General features: G+C 39.5%; 1 protein-coding gene across 4 annotated transcripts in view; it reads right to left on the reverse strand.

Moving 5' to 3' along the window:
* The window catches only part of pex5la (peroxisomal biogenesis factor 5-like a), a 98,365-nt gene that overhangs the window by 24,215 nt on the left and 52,549 nt on the right, over positions 1-21,601 (reverse strand). For 2 of the 4 annotated variants that reach the window (XM_058072421.1, XM_058072419.1), the window contains 6 exons: positions 12,794-12,905; positions 8,431-8,628; positions 7,975-8,098; positions 6,672-6,765; positions 6,469-6,498; positions 3,274-3,369 (listed from right to left, as the gene is read on the reverse strand). In XM_058072421.1, the coding sequence (XP_057928404.1) occupies positions 3,274-3,369; positions 6,469-6,498; positions 6,672-6,765; positions 7,975-8,098; positions 8,431-8,628; positions 12,794-12,905 (654 nt within the window). The remainder of the gene's footprint in view (positions 1-3,273; positions 3,370-6,468; positions 6,499-6,671; positions 6,766-7,974; positions 8,099-8,430; positions 8,629-12,793; positions 12,906-21,601) is intronic. The other 2 variants (XM_058072420.1, XM_058072422.1) reach the window with 2 other exon arrangements.

The raw sequence follows: 21,601 nt of genomic DNA on the forward strand, positions 1-21,601 counted from the left end.
ATAGGTTTGGATTAAATTCAAATATGCTAATGCTAATGCTAATGCTAATGCTAATGGTTTAATTTCATTAGAACATGCATCAGATTCCAATTGAGTGCATCCCATAATCAGTTCCCAGTTCCACATGTCCAAAAGGAGTAGGAAGAAGCAAAGCTTATTAAATCCTACCCCTCCATCTGGTACTTTTACAATCACTAACTCTTACATTTGTTCACTTCCTGCTTTCTTAATATAGTTTTGTTTTGTTTAAATTTAATTTAATTTAATTTAATTTAATTTAATTTAATTTAATTTAATTTAATTTAATTTAATTTAATTTAATTTAATTTAATTTAATTTAATTTAATTTAATTTAATTTAATTTAATTTAATTTAATTTTATTTTATTTTATTTTATTTAATTTTTTTTATAATTTTTAATTTTTTTTTATTTTTGTCAAATCAGTTCCCAGTCCCACATGTCCAAAAGGAGTAGGAAGAAGCAAAGCTTATTAAATCCTACCCCTCCATCTGGTACTTTTACAATCAGGAACTCTTACATTTGTTCACTTCCTGCTTTCATAATATAGTTTAAGTTTTTTTTTTTAATTATGGCTAAAACTATGGCTATATTAAGTAAGATTCATTTAAAAACATACTTTCCATCCAACTTAAGACACTGTAAATCCGAATGCTGAAAATAATGACTTGGTATAAATATAGTTAACCTTTTTTTTAAGGTCTACTCATAAATGTTGATTGTCAGTTGCATTATCTGTTTTTTCAGTTAATTCACTTGTCATCATTTTTGATTAATATGAACTTTTTGCAGATTTGTGTAACCTACGTAAAATAATTAAATGTAGTTACTTACTGTAGTAAAAAACATGAATAAATCAAAGCAAGAATCAATGAAGAATAAATCCATTGCATTAGCTAGATTTGTACTGCGTAGGTAACACGTGCACGCCTTCTTCCTATGGAAATATTGAAATGGAAGGAAAAGGAAAGAATGGAGAATGCGTGGCAGAGAGAATGAGAAAAAGAAAGCTATTTCTCTTTTCAGTCCAACATTAATAAATAAAAGTATATCTAATATCAACTCCAAATATTGAAGCTCTGATATACTCAAAAGTTTATGAACTCCAAAAAATGTGGCCTCACTTTTTGGAGTTCTGCTAACTTATTGGAGAATACGATGGAGGTAATAAAAAACATTCTATGATGTCACAAACCCTTCCAAGGACAGATATTATATATACACGCCAATATGGAATGAAGCCATGTCTAATTACCGGAACCCGCCCGCGTGATATCCGATATGTCTCGTCACAAAAACCACTGACCTACTTCCTGTCACGTTGTTCGCCAGATGAAGATTGGGAATGAGTTTTTTTTTTTTCTGGGTCAAACACTCCTTGAACCGGATTGTGTGGATCTGACGCGGCTTATTAGCTTGTCAACTGTCACAGCAGTCAGCGCTGATCTTTGGCTCAACTTAATTGGACCGAGGCTCCGTGGGACCTCAGGTAGGCTTGGCATCGCAGCCGCCATCGTCAGGCTCAAAGTGTGCTGGTCCAATATGGTTTCCTGCCGTGAGCAATGCAAGGCACATCTGTGCTTGGTCTTTCTTTGCATATTGCCGCCACCATTAACATAAATGAGACTCAAGTGGATTTTGGGGGGCCATGACAGAGGTCTGACCTCTCTAGGTGTTGGTTTTTTTTAGCGATCCGTGTTAAATGGTCTGTTGGATGATGTTATATTGGATATCCACCACCTTCTGTAATCATCTCAATACAAAGACCCATTCAAGTACATTAGAGGAACATTTTCAGGTTAAAACGGATAAATATTTTATGGTTTCAGCCTGGGACTGGGAAAATTGTGTAAGGACACACCCGTCCCCACCTTGTCATGTGACCAGGAGTAATATTTGATGACAAGCCGACATGATAGCTGAATATTTGGCTCACATTCTCCTGATATTTGTTGATACGCCTTGTGTATTCCATACTTTTCACCCATGAATCCCTTCCCGTCTGGATGCAACTATTTGCTAATTTGGCTAATTCGGGACACAAGTTGTTTTCAAAACAGGACAGAACAGGGCCTTAAATGATATCTCTAAAGTCACGAAAGACGAAATGATCCCACTAAAAAGACGCTTTGATGATAATAGATGGTCCTTGAACCTAAATAAAACTAAAATCATGCTATTTGCTAACAGCAGAAAGGACACGTAGCAGCAAATACAAATAGACGCTGTAGACATTGAAAGGGTGAAGGAAAATACATTTCTGGGGATCACAATAGATAATAATAGATAAATATGATCTGGAAACCTCATATTACAAATATACAACATAAGGTGGACAGAAATATTTCAATATTGAACAAAGCTAAATTTGTTGTCAATCAGAAATCACTCCACACTCTTTATTGCTCTCTGGTTCTACCATATCTTACTTATTGTGTGGAAATATGGGATCATAACTATAAAAGCAATCTTTACTTGCTAAATGTACTACAAAAAAGGTCAGTAAGGGACATAAAATTAAAAAATAAATTAAATTAAATGAATAAAATAAAAAAATTCAATAATGAACCAAATGAAAATAAAATTAATACAATTTAATTAATAAAATAAAATAATATTCATTATTTTTTTCATGAATGAATAATTTTTCATTTAAGTAATAAAATAAAATAATTAAATAACATTTATGAATAAAAAATATTAATTTGTTCATTTAATCATTAATGAATATTTTTTTTATTTTATTCATTGATTTTAATAATTTATTTTATTTTATTGGTCATGTACTGAAGTACGAAATAAAATAAAAAATAAAACAATTAAAAAAATAAAATAAAATAAAGTAAAAAAAAATTAAACTATATTAGGAAAGCAGGAAGTGAACAAATGTAAGAGTTAGTGATTGTAAAAGTACCAGATGGAGGGGTAGGATTTAATAAGCTTTGCTTCTTCCTACTCCTTTTGGACTCAATTGGAATCTGATGCATGTTCAAATGAAATTAAACCATTAGCATTAGCATTAGCATAAATACAGGAGCCCTGTTTTCGTCTACGCCCCTCAGATTGTCTGACTCCGGGCTGGATGTTCGACCCCCCTGCTCTCCTCCAATGGCGGTCACATGGTTGTAACTGTACTATTTTCTGTAGAAGCATGATACAGTTAGCATATATACATCAAATCCCCCCCCCCCCCCCCATTAGGCTGAAGAGACAAACATAGCCAAGCTCTCCCGAGGCCACGAGGTGGTTTTTACCTCAACAGCAGCCTTGGCTCGTTCAAACTCCTCCTCCAGGGACTGATGTCTGGACAAAAGGGCACTGCCCCACCGCTGATCCTTGGTTAGACGAGCCTGTTACATACACACACGTTTGATCATAATATATATATATAATATATATGTAATATATATGCAGGAGCACAGCCCATCAATCATCCACATATACACCACGCACACACATCAGCCGGGGGGGGGGGCAGGCAGGGAGATTGGCAGGACTCAGCCTTCTTTCTCAGGGACCGCTCGATATCTCTGATACCCTCAACAAAGTCTATGACATGCTTAGCGGGGGCCGGCGGAATCACCCCCAATCACCCCCGACCCCCCCCCCCCCCCCATCGGGACGCCATGCTCCATTCATCCAGCCTCTCTCTGCTTCAACCCCAACCCGACAACATCCCGTCCTGGGCGCCGGCATGCAATCGTACACCTGGCAACACGCCGGCTGTCACTTCCTGTGGCTACGTTTAAAATAGACCAGCTAGCAAAAACATGCAGTTTTCCACGAGTGGTAATGATGTCACATGATGGATCAACTTGGCTTTGATGTGTTTTATACGGTTTGCTAAGCCAACGGTAAATTAGCAACTAACTAAGTCTCGTAGTTCAGCCTCATTTCCAGACGCCACGCCATCACTCGGGTAAACAAACATGGCGGCGGACGAGACACTGCCATCGTAGCCAAGATTTGAGTCCCGTGTCAGCAGTTTTGGAGGACAGGAGATGGAGAACTTTTAGAACGTGGACTTAACCTTAAGACATGGGGATGAAGATCCAGGGTAAATTTTCACCGACGGCCGCCACCCACCACATGAACATGTTGCCGTGAAAATATCTTTCTATAACATGTATAACTTTTCTTCCTGTGTACCAGCAGAATAGCATTCCTTTTCTAAATGAGTTGATACCGTCAAGCTAAATGCTTCTTGTTTCTTCAAAGCAGTCATCAGTGAAATGATGACTGCAAAGACCAGAACTCAGGGTGGGCATCCATCTGTCTGTCATTCTCTGCATTTACTTCATTCATTGGAAAAGAAAACAAACTTACAATAGCGCTCAGATTCCATGAACATCCAGCAGCAACACAATGTTTTGGCGTGACTACTCTTTCTATGAACCGAGTCAAGCATCCACATGGAGATGAGCTTGTTTACTCTGCTTTAGCTGGGGGGTGTCACCCCGATGATGTCACTTCCTGAAATGAGGCTGAATTGTGAGCGCTTGTTGGTCACGGCTAGCTAGCGCCATCAACGATAAAAGTCATTAGAATTTACCCTTTGCTTTTTCAACAATTCAGATCATAATCACAAAGAAAATGGGACATTTAAGCCAAGATGCTAAATCCCGTCAGGGACCCTTAAAGCTTTTTGGTGGGCCTTGACCTTCCATGGTGGAGTCCAACGCTGAAGAAGTACAATTAGCAAGAAGGGGGATTTTCCGATGCTCGTTTGTGTTTCAGCATTTTGTGTGCGTCTCGGAAAATCCACCCCAAACCTCTAAGCCTTTCCAAACTTCCTAAACCTTTTCCATCGTGGGTCACATTCTAAAAGAACCACAGGATGCGAGGACTGGTGCTGCTCTTGTATTCTCATTGCTAGATTGTACAAATCCTTTTAGTAATGGAAGGACGATAAACAGAAGATTAGTCCATTTTTTTGGCTAATTCTGGCATATTGACAAAATGTAAATAAATAATAAAAAAATAAAAAAAATTCTGACTTATAATATTTGCATAATAAAATTTTTTGCTCAAACTAATTTTCAAAAATATTACAACTTTATTTTGTTTCATATGTTTCTTCATAATATTAAGGCTTAATTTTTTTCTCTTTAATATTGATACTAAATTTACTTTTTTCCTCTTAATATTTTGACATTATCCTTGTAAAATTAGTCCAAAAAAATTATTACTTTTTTATTATTACTTATTACAATTATAACTTTCTAGTTGCAAATGTTATTGACTATACATTTTTCTTTAATATATATTTTTATTTATTTATTTAATTTTTTATTTTATTTAATATTAATATACTACATCATTTTTCCCAAATTGTAACTTTTTCCAGTTAATTACAACTTTTTTCTCTTTAAATGTGGACTTCATTTTTATAAAGTTACAGCTGACTTTGACCTTTGTGCTGTTTTTTTTAAATTTTTTTTTTAGTATTCATATTAAATTCTATTTTTAGAATGTGCCGTGGGCAGCAAATGGTCCCCGAGCCGCACTTTGGACACGGTTGGTCTAGATTAGATGAGTTTCCTTTGCACATCCCGGTTCCACGATGAAAGAAACGGAAGCAAGTATCGTAACGTTCGTCAGGAAGAGAAATATTTGATCCTCTGCTGATGAAATATTTATCTTCCCTCCGTCAATTAAAATAGATTAGTGTCATTTGAGTGTTCAATGTGTCAATAAACTGTATGAGCGCTAGTACAGCAGCTGCTACTCTTTCCTAAAATCCCATGCATTTTCCGGCATAGAACATAAGATGCGTTCCAGAGCTCACAGAAGCATCTGGAAGCATCTGGAAGCATCTGGAATGGAGAACATTTGGGATCCAAAGGACTGGTTCTAATGCTGCATGACTATGGTGGGGGTGGATTTTTCCATGGATTCATTATTCCGTTCACTCACAAGGAAATTTCATGCAAAACGTATCTTCAGTTTTTTGCATGCAGCCTGTGTGTGTGTGTGTGTGTGTGTGTGTGTGTGCGTGTGTGTGTGTGTGTGTGTGTACGGTTGATACCAACTAGCAGGAGACGCTGGATGGAAGTTGTGCAGACAACAAATTTAGGAGCGCTTGTTTCCATCTGGGACGGCTATCTTTAATCCGGAATGAATTATTAAGGGGGTGGGGGGGGGTGCTGAAAAGGTGACGTATGTCCAGATCAACACTGATGGGCTCGAGGTAAACGTCTTAATAATTCATGAACTATTCATCTAATAACGGCACGAGGAATAAGAGCCTCTTATGCAGACCCACACAGACGTCCACCCAGCAAGAAGGCGCCTCGCATTTGGACCTGGTAGCACCAGCAGGGAAGTCTTAGGGTTAGGTTAGGCTCGTTTAGGAAGTCCAATTAGCCAACACGGTGCGTGATGCTGGTTTGCCGGTGCAAATGGCGACGTCTTCCGTGTGAAATGAAAGGATGCGTAAGGAGGCTTACATGTCTTCCACTAATATACGGCCTGTTGAGCTGAAATGGAAGAATTGGACTCGTTAGGACAAATGACGGCTAACAATCACAGCAGGATGCTAACCTGGAGGGTTGGCATGCAGTCTGGGGGGGGGGGGGGGTTAACGGGGTCTAATCGTCTGCCGGTTCAACACTGAATACCAAATAGGATGTTGATCACCGTCGCTACTCACTTGAGATGCGAGAGCCGACTCGGGCTCCGCTTTGGTGTTTGATTCCACGCTGTTCTTATTCAACGGCTCTAGTTGCGTTTTACACTCAATGGACCTGAAGTGGAGAGGAAGTGGTTGACGTTAGTGCAGTATTGACATCAACTGCACCTGCGGCGGAACCCCTGAAGCCCACCGTCCCTCAAGTCCCCCCTCAAGTCGCAATCAGACACAATTTAATGAAAAAGTGGCAAACAAGTTCCAACATGATGGTGAGCATCTCTGATGAGCGATCCATGAACGACTTGTTCAAAGTCTTTTTTTGACTGAATCGGGGATCGCGGATACTCTTTTGTCCCAATTAGGTCTATGGAAAAAGTAAGAGATCTGGTCCTTGCCTCAAATCTCAAATCAACTCCATTTTGCTGCATCCCAGACTTCCCCAAACCAACGATTCACTCGCTCAGCCCGAGAGTTGCACTGACTCACGGGTGCTCAACGAAGACTTGAGTTTCATTAACTCACTTGTACTTGACACAAACTTAAGTTTCATCAACTCACCGGTTGACCAAGACTCGGGTTTCACTAACTCACGGGTACTCAACGGAAACTCAAGTTTCACTGACTCATGAGTTGACAAAAACTGGAGTAACTCGTGGTTACTCGACAAAGACTAGAGTTTTTCAAACTTGTGGGTACTCGACAAAAACTGGAGTTTTTCTAACTCGTGGGTACTCGACAAAAACTGGAGTTTTTCGACCTTGTGGGTACTCGACAAAGACTAGAGTTAACCTAACTCACGGGTACTCAATGGAAACTCAAGTTTTACTGACTCATGGGTACTCGAGGACTGATGTTTCAGCAACTGACGGGTACTTGACAAAGACTAGAGTTTCACTGACTCATGAGTTGACAAAAACTGGAGTTTCTTGAACTCGTGGGTACTCGACAAAAACTGAAGTTTTTCTAACTCGTGGGTACTCGACAAAAACTGAAGTTTTTCTAACTCGTGGGTACTCGACAAAAACGAGAGTTAACCTAACTCACAGGTACTCAACGGAAACTCAAGTTTCACTGACTCATGGGTACTCGAAGACTGATGTTTCAGCAACTGACGGGTACTTGACGAAGACTAGAGTTTCACTGACTCATGAGTTGACAAAAACTGGAGTTTCTCTAAGTCGGGGGTACTTGACAAAAACGAGAGTCAACCTAACTCACAGGTACTCAACGGAAGTTTCACTGACTCATGGGTTGCCAAAAGTAGCTAACTCCAATCTGCACGTGCTTGACAAAAAGGTATTGAAGTATCCATGCTGGTTCTCACCATAGTAATTCACTGGAGGAGTTCTTGGAAGAACGCCGTCTCTCCAACTTCCACTTCCTGTTGCCATTTCTCTCGGGGTTGGGGTTCAGGTCTTCCCATTTATCCAGCGGCGAAGCGATGATAACTGCACAAAGATTCATTTTGCATTCTTGTCAGCGTATCAGCTAAAAGTGGACAAACGAGCGGAAAAACAACAATTAGTAGCGTGAGATCTCCAAGATCTCCAAGATCTCCAAGATCTCCAAGGTCTCCAAAAACAGCATGTGGCTGCAGTCCAAGCAGGTTTTGTTGAAACAACAGAGGCATTATACTCCCCTCCATGAATGATTCACCAGACCGCTGTTCAACTTCTTGTGGAATTACTTCCCAGTGAATGCTTTATTCCTGGGACTAAAAGTTCAAACGGCCTTACTTCCGTATGGGAATGTTTTTGGAATGTTTGCACGCCGCCCATACCCGAGTCCAGCGACGCCCTCTCCGGCGTGGGCACGCTCTGCTCCACCTCCACGTGGATCAGCTCCGTCTCGGCCGTCTTCTTCCTGTGAGGGCTGTTCAACTTGTCGCTCCGTGACGAGAGAGGACTCTTCCTGTCCTTGTTGTTGCGCTGCTCGCTGGGCTCGCTCAAGTCCAGCAGGTCCAGCGTTGACGACAGGACTGTGGAAGATGTGGAAGTCTACATTTATTGTGTTCTTTAAAGGAAACGTGCATTTAAAAATACAATTCCATCCTTGGGGAGGATGAGCAACATTATTTCCTGTGCACATTACCCACTTTTTACATTACTTATCTGACACAGCAACACAGGTCAGCAGAATCGGTGTTGTGTTGCTAGGCAGAGTTCAGAGGGCTCAATTATAAGTGCCCCGTCGGCCAACAAAAACATTGCCATGTGTCCATACCTGTCAACATATGCGTTTGGAAATAAGGGAATCTTGGCTACACGGAAAAATGACATCGCTCGACTTAAGTGGGAGGCAGACATCTAAGTCAAAGGAAAGTGAAAGTGAAAGTGAAGCCAAATGAAAACATTGTAAAATGCTCATAAAGTGGAGAAACGCCGACCATCTCAAACGCTGCGAAACAATCTGCTCCTAGGAAATTTTTCCCTCCTTATATGACTTTATTCCCATATTTACATTTTATTCCCTTGAATATCACTTTTCGTCCAACCTGATTTTTTTCTAAAATGATCATTTTATTTTGTTTAGTTTCTCATAATATTATATGATATAAATTATATGATATATATTATATGATATATTCTCATAATATATTTTTTCTTGACTATTTCAACTCTATGCTACTAAAATACCATTTTTTCCTTCATAATATGAAGTTCATTCTGGTAAAATTGAGACTTTTTTTCTTGTTAAAATACTCAATTTTCTCTTAATATTTTGACTATTAATATTTACTTGAAAAATATTTACTTGAATTTGTTTTTATATAATTTTTTTTCAACTTTCTTTTATATTGTAACTTTTTTCCCATAATATCATAACTTTATAACCAACCAAATTTTTTAAAAGATAACTATATTTTGTTTTGTTAAAAAAATATGACTTTTTTTCTTTTGATATTTTGGAATTTATTCTCAAATTGACTGCGTTTTTTTTTTTATCCCAACTTTTTCATTTGTGTAAAACTTCAAACTTTATTTCCATCCAATTTTCCCATTTTCACTTTATAATTATGTTATGATAATATTTTCCCCAAACTAATTTTCTAAAAATCACAACTTTATTTCTAAACTTTGTTTTATTTCTAACCTTTTTCTCTTATTTAGACTTTTCCATGTTTTTTCAATTCCTGCATTTTTTAAAATGACTTAATCTCAAATTGTGTAATTCTAACTTTATTTACATAATATTTAGACTATGTTCTCGTAAGATACCCTTTTTATTTCTCATATTACAATTTTAGGCAAAATAACATCTACTTTTCCTTTAATGTTTCAACTTTATGCTAATAAAAGATTATTTTTCGCAAATGTTATTGTTGTGAAATTCCGACCTTTTCTCATTACATTACAACTTTTGTCTCTTAAAATGTAATATTTTTTTAGCAGTGTCTTCCTTCTCCAAATAAGCCTGTCTCTCCCTCTGTTGCAACGCCCCTTTCAGTAGCAAGACGTTTCATTGGTGTATTTAGTGACTTTGGTGTTAGTTTAGTTGGTATTAGTTTGGTATTAGACAGAGGACTTCCTGTGTTTATATTTGAAATGAAAAGTGTAACCCTTCCACTTCCTGCCTGTTAATGGTGTTCATAGTCAGAATTCCATAATTCCATAGTTCCATAGTTCCATAGTTCCATAATTCCATAGTTCCATAGTTCCATAGTTCCATAGTTCCATAGTTCCATATTTCCATATTTCCATAGTTCCATAGTTCAATCATCTTCCTGCACATGACTGCCCTTTCTTTGGACGCCCGTACAGTGGGTGGCAAATATTCCAATGTAACATTTGTGCTGAAATCGGCGGCCCCCCGGCTGACTGTTTCCACGGCGTAACGAGAGCTCAAAGTGGCACAAAGATGACGAGATAATTGGCGCGCCGCCGTTTCATGCTAACCAGCTGAGAGGGTTTGTTGACTGAAATCGGGGCGTAATCAGAGCGTATGCTTGTCGCCCGTGACTTGTGCTATTTAGATGACAAGCGCAATTACAAATCTGTGGGGGGGGGGGGGGGAGTGGGGGTGTTGCACTCACGGGGAAGGTTGCCTGAAGTGTTTTTAGCATGAAAGCCAAACACAAAAGCAAAGAAGCAAAGGCATTTGTTCTAAAGCAGCTCTGTCAAAAAGCTCGGAGACCCTTGAGCGGCAAATAATGACAATGGCAAGACCGTCCTTCCAACTGGGAACCAACTGGGAACTTTTATTTAGAAACCTCCATTTTCCATGTGGTGCTTGATTGGAAGGTTGTTATGTTGCCCTAAAACTAAACAAATAAATGTGGCAATTGGGGGATGTTTTGTATTTATATAAGGCTGTTGATTTTAAGAAAATGGGGTTTTTTTTAGGTCTTTTCCGACTTGGGAATCATTTTTTTTGTGGAGTTCATTGGGAAATTTCAACATTATAAACATATCAACATTCTCGCCGCATGACAATTTCACGCCTTTACTGTATCACGCTCTTTATAATATATACCGTATTTTCTGGACTATAAGTCGCTCGGAGTATAAGTCGCACAAGGCCAAAAATGCATCATTAGGTAGAAAAAACATACATAAGTCGCACTGGAGTATAAGTCGCATTTTTTGCGGGTAATTTATTTATTTATTTTTCAAGACCAGGTGAGATTTTTTAAATCTATTTTATCCAATCTAATTTATTTTCCAAACGACTTGACCAAAACAGACATTACGTCATCTTGGAAGGCAAGTTCTAATATTAATAAAAGAATATAGAACAGGCTGAATAGGTGTAAGATATGCTAACACAATGCTTATTCAGCTACACTAAAAATAAACATGAACACAAAAGGTGTCCACTTTTTTCATGTATAAGTCGCTCTGGAGTATAAGTGGCAGGAACAGCCAACCTAGGAAAAAAAAGTGCCACTTATAGTCGGGAAAATACGGTATTTATTATTAAATAATCATTTTTCATGGTTGAATATAGCCTGTGATTAGTCAAAATGATGCATACTGAGGCAAATAAAAAAACATTTTTTTTGGTTTAGGCAAAGATTTTTTGCCTAAACCAGGGGCATCTAAACTTTTTCCAGGGAGTTTTTCATGTATAAGTCGCTCTGGAGTATAAGTGGCAGGAACAGCCAACCTAGGAAAAAAAGTGTGATTTATAGGCCGGAAAATACGGTATTTATTATGAAATCATCATTTTTCATGGTTGAATATAGCCTGTGATTAGTCAAAATTATGCATATTGAGGCAAATTAAAAAAAAAAAATTTTTTTGGTTTAGGAAAAGATTTTTTGCCTAAACCAGGGGCATCCAAACTTTTTCCAGGGAGTTGCAAAAAAAAATAATGAAAGGATGTGGGGGGCCGCTTTGACATATTATTATAATTTTTTTTTTATTTACAGAAAAAAAAAATCAGCCAGCAACTTTGTGTTACGTGTTGTTTCCAAATATTTCTTCATTCTCTGATTATGATTTTATTTAAGGACAAGTCATCAACCCCTGATTTCCCTTTGAGATTCAAACCCGCAGCCGCCATATTTAACTTGGCTGCTTTAGTTGGACCCATGAAACAGAACTAGCAAGCCCTGCTGGATTTGCATATCCATATTTCAGCTTGTCAATCAAATTCTGCATTGATTTTCTCCGCTTGCGTCCTCCTGCTTCCTCCAGCATCATTCCCAGCTTCTGGAGTCCATCACGTTGCGGGACAGGCTGACAAAGGATCACACCCAAATCCACTTCACCAGACGGTGGGAGGAGAGCGGTTCTAGATCTTTGCTCGCCTCGTGAAACTAAACCTTTCCACGGAGATCTTTTTGTACGTGAAGAATCCATCTTCCGTACGTTCTTACGTGGCCTTCAGGAGCCACCTCAGATGTTTGGAAGGATGCTGAGACTTCCCCACAGCATCTTCAATGCAATGGGTGGCCGCTTTAAAGATGAGGGATCATCTGCTGACACTCATGTTGACATCTTATTTTTATCACGTTATTGTACACTGGAAGGGACGTTGCAAGGGAGGGAGAGATAGAAAGATGGGCTTATCAGGAGTAGGAACATTCTACTGTCTCGTTTCCCGTTTCACTTTCCTTTTATTGACCAAAGGCCCCAAAAACGCATCCAACACATGTACGGTGAAGGTAACATGCTAAGGTGTCTCCTTGGCTGCCGTACCTGCTGTGTTGGACGTCACTGGACGGGAAAGTCCATCACATTTGGTCTCGCAGAGGAAATCATCAATAGACGGACTCAGGAGAGGGCGGCTCTCTTGTTGCTCACCCACCAGCTGGAACCACAAAACACACCATCACTCATGAACACTTTGCTTCACTTTGCCTGTTTCAGACATTCCCAGTAAAAAGTATTTGTATTGGTGATACTGGTACTGATACTGATATTTCATTGATTCCAACAGTTGCAGTACTGACAGTCCAAGGGAAAAATATCAGTATCTGTATCAGTGATACCGGCCTTGTATTCAAGAGCCACGACCGCACAGTCATCTTTATACTCCTATTAGCCAATATAGTACACATAATAAGACAAAATACCACATATAAGACATAGAAAACATAGAAAACATGTTTACCAACTTCTAAATACAATTTTAAACATTAAGAAAGCCCTCTAAACATGAAATAACACCCCACAGTCATCTTTATACTCCTATTACCCAATATAGTAAACATAATAAGACAAAATACGACATATAAGACATGGACAACGTGTTTACAAACTTTTAAATACAATTTTAAACATTATGAAAGCCCTCTAAATATGAAATAACACCCCACAGTCATCTTTATACTCCTATTACCCAATATAGTAAACATAATAAGACAAAATACCACATATAAGACATAGACAACCTGTTTACCACCTTCTAAATACAATTTTAAACATTATGAAAGCCCTCTAAATATGAAATAACGCCCCACATTCATCTTTATACTCCTATTACCCAATATAGTCAACATAATAAGACAAAATACGACATATAAGACATAGACAACGTGTTTACCACCTTCTAAATACAATTTTAAACATTATGAAAGCCCTCTAAATATGAAATAACACCCCACATTCATCTTTATACTTCTATTACCCAATATAGTCCACATAATAAGACAAAATACCACATATAAGACATATAAGACATAGAAAACATAGAAAACATGTTTACCAACTTCTAAATACAACTTTAAACATTATGAAAGCCCTCTAAATATGAAATGACACCACACAGTCATCTTTATACTCCTATTACCCAATATAGTCCACATAATAAGACAAAATACCACATATAAGACATAGAAAACATAGAAAACATGTTTACCAACTTCTAAATACAACTTTAAACATTATGAAAGCCCTCTAAATATGAAATGACACCACACAGTCATCTTTATACTCCTATTACCCAATATAGTAAACATCATAAGACAAAATACGACATATAAGACATAGAAAACCTGTTTATCACCTTCTAAATACAATTTTAAACATTATGAAAGCCCTCTAAATATGAAATAACACCCCACATTCATCTTTATACTCCTATTATCCAATATAGTCAACATAATAAGACAAAATACGACATATAAGACATACAAAACATGTTTACCACCTTCTAAATACAATTTTAAACATTATGAAAGCCCTCTAAATATGAAATAACACCCCACAGTCATCTTTATACTCCTATTACCCAATATAGTTGACATAATAAAACAAAATATGACATATAAAACATATAAAACGTGTTTACCAACTTTTAAATAAAATTTTAAACATTATGAAAGCCCTCTAAATATGAAATAACACCCCACATTCATCTTTATACTCCTATTACCCAATATAGTCAACATAATAAGACAAAATAGGACATACAAGACTAAAGTTGGCTGCTAATCCAATTCCAATAATTCATCATTTTATAAGGATGATTATAAAAGCCATCTAAAAATGTAAACCAAAACTAAAATCTCTTACCATGCTGTTAACTACTCCCTTCAGAGAGCAGCACAAACTGGGTCTAACAAGGACAGAAAAACGCTGCAGACAAATAGGAAAAAGCCACAAAAATGTCCAAGTGATCCCAAAGTTTGGAGCGGTAGTGTAGCTGATATCGGACCGATTCCAACGGTTGCAGTACTGCCCACTCCTAGTAGCAGTCAAAGTGCAAAATATGTGATACTATATAGGGTTATATCAGCGATACTGGCCTTGTATCCACTTGGTATCGGCTCCATACCAAACTTTGTAGTAACGGCCACCTCTTAAAGTAGCGGAGTAGTACAGGAAGTGGGTAAGACAGGTACTGAATGAGGTCCACGTGTGTAGCAGGAGAAGCTAAACAACAAGTACACACCATGGAGGAGAAGAGTAGATGATTTGGACAGTAAATAAGAATTCCGAGGGGGAACGCCGTGAAGACGTGACTTTGGGAGCGTTAGCTAACGAAGTAGGGAGTCACCCCTCAGGTCCAGGATGAGCTTGGCTGTGTGTAAAATAAAGTAGACGTAAGAACACCAATCACCCGACATCTTCCTTTTCATGAAAAGCGTTTTTTTTGTGTTCTGTTGAACCGGACTTCCAGTGGAGTCCAATTCATTTGTGCGACGCTCCGACGCTCCGACGCTCCGACGCTCCGGGAGGCCAATGGCTGCTTCGTGATTGCAGGAGCCACCAGCCAATTTGGTCCCGGAGGAAGGAGGGAAGCGGTGGTGTCAGCTTGTGTGCTTGGCATGGAGGAACCTTGACATTTGCTGGTGTTGCCCCCCCCCCAATACCCCCCCCCCCCCCCCCCAGGTTGAATTTGCATAGAGAATTTTAATGAATCACCATTAGCACACAATGCTTAATTATACAGGAAGTCATGATAGTGAGGATCTAGTACACCATTGGATGGATTTATGCTTCACAAAGATAATGTTGCTGCCCTGCTAAAAACACAGAGGGGGGCGGGGGGGCGGGGGCGGGGGGGGGGCGTCTGTAAATATATCAACAGAAAGGTCGTTAGTGTGTTCCCAAAGAGTTTTTGCCACGCTGCAAAAAGATGACCCAGCACAGGTAATTAGAGTTTGTGCTGTGTTAGAATAAAAACTTGACTTTATATTAATGTTGGACACCAGCTACCATCAGCTACCATCAGCTACCATCAGCTACCACCAGCTACCATCAGCTACCATCAGCTACCATCAGCTACCATCAACTACCATCAGCTACCACCAGCTACCATCAGCTACCACCAGCTACCATCAGCTACCATCAGCTACCACCAGCTACCACCAGCTACCATCAGCTACCACCAGCTACCACCAGCTACCACCAGCTACCACCAGCTACCACCAGCTACCACCAGCTACCACCAGCTACCATCAGCTACCATCAACTACCACCAGCTACCATCAGCTACCATCAGCTACCACCAGCTACCACCAGCTACCATCAGCTACCACCAGCTACCACCAGCTACCATCAGCTACCATCAGCTACCATCAGCTACCACCAGCTACCATCAGCTACCATCAGCTACCACCAGCTACCATCAGCTACCACCAGCTACCACCAGCTACCACCAGCTACCATCAGCTACCATCAGCTACCACCAGCTACCATCAGCTACCATCAGCTACCATCAGCTACCACCAACTACCACCAGCTACCATCAGCTACCATCAGCTACCACCAGCTACCACCAGCTACCACCAGCTACCACCAGCTACCACCAACTACCATCAACTACCACCAGCCAACGCTGGATCTTTACAAAACGTACATGACAACTGGCGGGAAGAACTCAATCAAACGTTCCACCTCATACTCCAAAGTAACAGCATAGAACCTGTTTACAACCTTCTAAATACATATGTCTACTATATTGGGTAATAGGAGTGTAAAGGTGACTATAGGGGTGTTATTTCATGTCCGGAGGGCTCTAATGATATAAAAAAGTGTATTTAGAATGCAGTAGACAGGTTTTCTATGTCTTATTTCCCTCTTATATCTGATATATTGGGTAATAGGAGTGTAAAGGTGACTATAGGGGTGTTATTGCAGGTCAGGAGTGCTCTAATGATGTAAAAAAGTGTATTTAGAATGCAGTAGACAGGTTTGCTAGGTCTTATTTTCTGTTATATCTGCTATATTGGGTAATAGGAGTGTAAAGGTGACTATAGGGGTGTTATTTCATGTCCGCAGGGCTCTAATGATACAAAAAAGTGTATTTAAAATGCAGTAGACAGGTTTTCTAGGACTTATTTTCCTCTTATATCTGCTATATTGGGTAATAGGAGTGTAAAGGTGACTATAGGGGTGTTATTTCATGTCCGGAGTGCTCTAATGATATAAAAAAGTGTATTTAGAATGCAGTAGACAGGTTTTCTAGGTCTTATCCTCCTTTTATATCTGCTGTATTGGGTAATATGAGTGTATAGGTGACTATAGGGGTGTTATTTCATGTCAAGAAGTCTCTAAAGCAGTAAAGCAGTTCCTATACATTGAAAATGAGTCAATGTGAGATATTTGTATCATTTATTTAAAAATGAAAAAAAGCTATAAATATGTGCCTTATGCATCACTGATGTAGTTTGTGTCCTTGAATGCAGCATCCATGTTCTGCGTTAATGAATGTGTTTAGTACGTGTGTGAGGCGTACTCGTACTCATACTTTAGGGCTTAAACCTGGACGGCGTCGCCAGTGAGTGACGGCCATTGGGAGTGCAACGGCCGGGTTATTGCAAATTGGAAGGGGGGGTTCACATGGGGGGGCGAGCCTTGAAGTCATCTCTTCAGCGTTCCAATAATTATTTTTTGTGAGGTGGTGCAGGGTGCAAACAGCAATTAGCAGCGAGAGCGCCAGCGCTAGCGCTATCTCTGCAAGGAGTTTGTCCTTTCCTGTAGCGCCTCCAAGCAAGGCACCTTGACTTGACATTTTGCCTGCCGCTGCTTTCAGGAGGAATGGAGTCAATGATGTCATGGAAAACTTGCGCTAATTGCGTCGCTGAGCTTTACTCGGGAGATGCTGGGATGTTGCTGTCAAGGGAGCCGCCTGAACTCCTCACAGCTTCCGAGGTGATGTTACGTAAAGTTTGGGATAAAACCCACAGGCCTGGTGAGGGACGGGACCAGGCAGGCGGGCGCTGACGATATTTGATCCGGTTTTACCTTCAGATTGCATTCAATATTATTCATCATGTTTTTCATCCTTTGCTCTTTCTGAGATTTGATGTTCTTTCTACTAACATTTCTATCCTTTTCCTGGAAGCTCTTGCATCCTTTCCTTATTTTCAACGCTTTATTTCATTTTCATGGAAAAAAAAGCCAGCATGGGAATCAATTATCAGATGTTTGCTCAACCTGAAAATGCCTTGGCTCTGCTGGGGACTCGAACACCTGCTGCTGCGACCTTTGGAGATGTCTCTTGGCCTAGATCATTGTGGGAACATTCTTCATCAATTTATTACTCTTATTGTGTAAACGCTGGGAAGCATCCTGCACCACTTTACATCTATGCTAATGCTAATGCTAATGCTAATGCTAATGCTAATGATAATGGTTTAATTTCATTTGAACATGCATCAGATTCCAATTGAGTGCATCCCATAATCAGTTCCCAGTTCCACATGTCCAAAAGGAGTAGGAAGAAGCAAAGCTTATTAAATCCTACCCCTCCATCTGGTACTTTTACAATCACTAACTCTTACATTTGTTCACTTCCTGCTTTCTTAATATAGTTTTGTTTTAATTTAATTTAATTTAATTTAATTTAATTTAATTTAATTTAATTTAATTTAATTTAATTTAATTTAATTTAATTTAATTTAATTTTATTTTATTTTATTTTATTTTATTTTATTTTATATAATATCATTATGATGATGATTATTATTATTTGACATTTTTTCATCCATACACCAAAATGTGATTATTATTTAATAATAATAATACGGTAGCGTACGCGGCTAAAGCGTTCCTCCTTAATCAAATATGGGATGGATGATGAGTTCGATGCCAAAGCATGCAGCACCAGAAATGGCATGAATGGTAAGATGTGTTTTATTTATTATTGGATAGCGTATAACAATATAACAATAAAACAATAAAAGGAATACATTCAGAGACCTGCCAAAAAATGCATGTATTTACTTGTATTTAGGATAAATATAGGATAAAAAATAGGATATGGCTCTCATAAAATAATAATAATAAAATATGCGACTTAGCGAAAAAGGTTCCCGACCTAGCATGGTTACCGCTTGGTTGTTTTGGTGGTTCACAAACGTCAACGGGTGCTGATTGTGGGTCCTTTTGTGTGTATGTGTGTGTATGTGTGTGTGTGTATGTGTGTGTATTTGTGTGTATGTGTGTGTATATGTGTGTGTATCGGGCAGTTTGTAGGAAGTCCAACGGTAAAGTTTGTTAGCATGAGCAAGCTAAGTCCAAGTACAAACAACCTGATTGGTTTTTCTTGCTTCCTCAGGTTCAAACATGAATTATTAAGTTGCAGCTCCTGACGTTCAACACTCCTGTCTTCCTGGGAACAGATGCTTCCCTACGAGACTTCCACCAGTCCTCGTTGGCTGGAGGGTCAAATGCCCAAAAACAGAAAAAAAAATGTTTTTTTGGAGCAAATATGGAAACTATTATCTATTATCTAATGCCCTGGGACTAGCTGACTAGCTGACTAGCTGACTAGCTGACTAGCTGACTAGCTGACTAGCTGACTAGCTCATGTTCACAAAGGTTTGTTAGCATAGCCCACATTGAAACTGAAGCCTATCATGACAAATCAAGTCTTTGTCAAGTACCCGTGAGTCACTGAAACTGGAGTCTTTGTCAAGTACCCCTGAGTCAGTGAAACTGGAGTCTTTGTCAAGTACCTGTGAGTCACTGAAACTTGGGTCTTTGTCAAGTACCCGTGAGTCAGTGCAACTGGAGTCTTTGTCAAGTACCCGTGAGTCAGTGATACTGGAGTCTTTGTCAAGTACCCGTGAGTCACTGAAACTGGAGTCTTTGTCAAGTACCCGTGCATCAGTGAAACTGGAGTCTTTGTCAAGTACCCGTGAGTCAGTGAAACTGGAGTCTTTGTCAAGTACCCGTGAGTCAGTGAAACTGGAGTCTTTGTCAAGTACCCGTGAGTCAGTGAAACTGGAGTCTTTGTCAAGTACCCGTGAGTCACTGAAACTGGAGTCTTTGTAAAGTACCCGTGAGTCAGTGAAACTGGAGTCTTTGTCAAGTACCCATGAGTCAGTGAAACTGGAGTCTTTGTCAAGTACCCGTGTATCAGTGAAACTGGAGTCTTTGTCAAGTACCCGTGAGTCACTGAAACTGGAGTCTTTGTCAAGTACCCGTGAGTCACTGAAACTGGAGTCTTTGTCAAGTACCCGTGAGTCACTGAAACTGGAGTCTTTGTCAAGTACCCGTGACTCAGTGAAACTGGAGTCTTCATGGAGCACCCGTGAGTCAGTTAACTGGAGTCTTCATCCAGCACCCGTGAGTCAGTTAACTGGAGTCTTCATGGAGCACCCGTGAGTCAGTTAACTGGAGTCTTCATGGAGCACCCATGAGTCAGTTAACTGGAGTCTTCATCCAGCACCCGTGAGTCAGTTAACTGGAGTCTTCATGGAGCACCCGTGAGTCAGTTAACTGGAGTCTTCATGGAGCACCCATGAGTCAGTTAACTGGAGTCTTCATGGAGCACCCGTGAGTCAGTTAACTGGAGTCTTCATGGAGCACCCGTGAGTCAGTTAACTGGAGTCTTCATGGAGCACCCGTGAGTCAGTTAACTGGAGTCTTCATGGAGCACCCGTGAGTCAGTGAAACATGTGAAACTGGGGTGTGGTCCTAGCATGTAAGTGTTGCACATTGAGTGACAGCTAGTACATGGTATTATATAATAATATATAATAATGTCTGTTTTTAAACATGGTTATCGGTAGCAGGTGGGACCACGTCAGCAAGTTCATGGAGACTAATGCTGGTGGGTCCCTGTTCAGTCAGTCCAGCGACTCGTTCATGACTCGCACATCTCTAGAACATTCCCTGTTGTTAATGAGCATGGTGTAGCTTGGAAGGACGCTGCACCGCATCCAAAAGCCTTCCGTGATGGACAAGCATCCTGGTTGGATGGCAGCTTATCACATGACACATTAGGAATTCAATCCAATATAAAGCATGCTTCCGCTTATTGGATCGGACACAAAGACAAGATGACACAACACACACACACTTTACCTAAGCAATCAAGGAATGAAGCAACCAAGCGTTAGTACAGGTGTGTGTGTGTGTGTGTGTGTGTGTGAGGCACTTATGATGTGTTAAAAGTTAATGAGGAGGTTTATGAGACTTGATTAGCCAGATTAAATGTGCATTGACCCCCTGGGTAATCTAATCCCTCCTGGAAACATTCCTAGACAATAAATACTGACGTGGGAATTAGAACATGACTTTCATGGAGGCCATGTGAACATTTAGCACTTCGTGGACTTGAACGCCAAGACATCGTATTGTTTATTTTTATTAGGATCAAATTTAAAAATTCTGTTTATCTTTTACTTTTTTTTTGTTTAATTTTGCCCTCTGGTTCTACCATATCTTACTTATTGTGTGGAAATATGGGCTAATAACTATAAAAGCAATCTTCACTGGCTAAATGTACTGCAAAAAAGGCCAGTAAGGATAATTCATAATGCCGCCTACAGAGAACATACTAACTCCTTATTTGTAAAATCACTAATACTACTTGTTTTGATTCTGAGTCGTGGTGTGGAGTTGGTGAACGAACGGGTCAAAAGAACTAGTTCTTTTTTGCGAATGAATGAACCGTTCATAAAATACCCGTTCAGTCCGCCAGCCGTTTTGTTCATGACCGACACAGCACGAGTTAGTGAGCTGTTGAGTCGGAACCAACGTGAACATGAGTTAACGGACTGACTCGATACGGCTAACCGGGTATATGCAACCGGGTATATTCGGACC

This window comes from Doryrhamphus excisus, chromosome 5 (assembly GCF_030265055.1).
Source record: "Doryrhamphus excisus isolate RoL2022-K1 chromosome 5, RoL_Dexc_1.0, whole genome shotgun sequence".
Lineage (NCBI taxonomy): Eukaryota > Metazoa > Chordata > Actinopteri > Syngnathiformes > Syngnathidae > Doryrhamphus > Doryrhamphus excisus.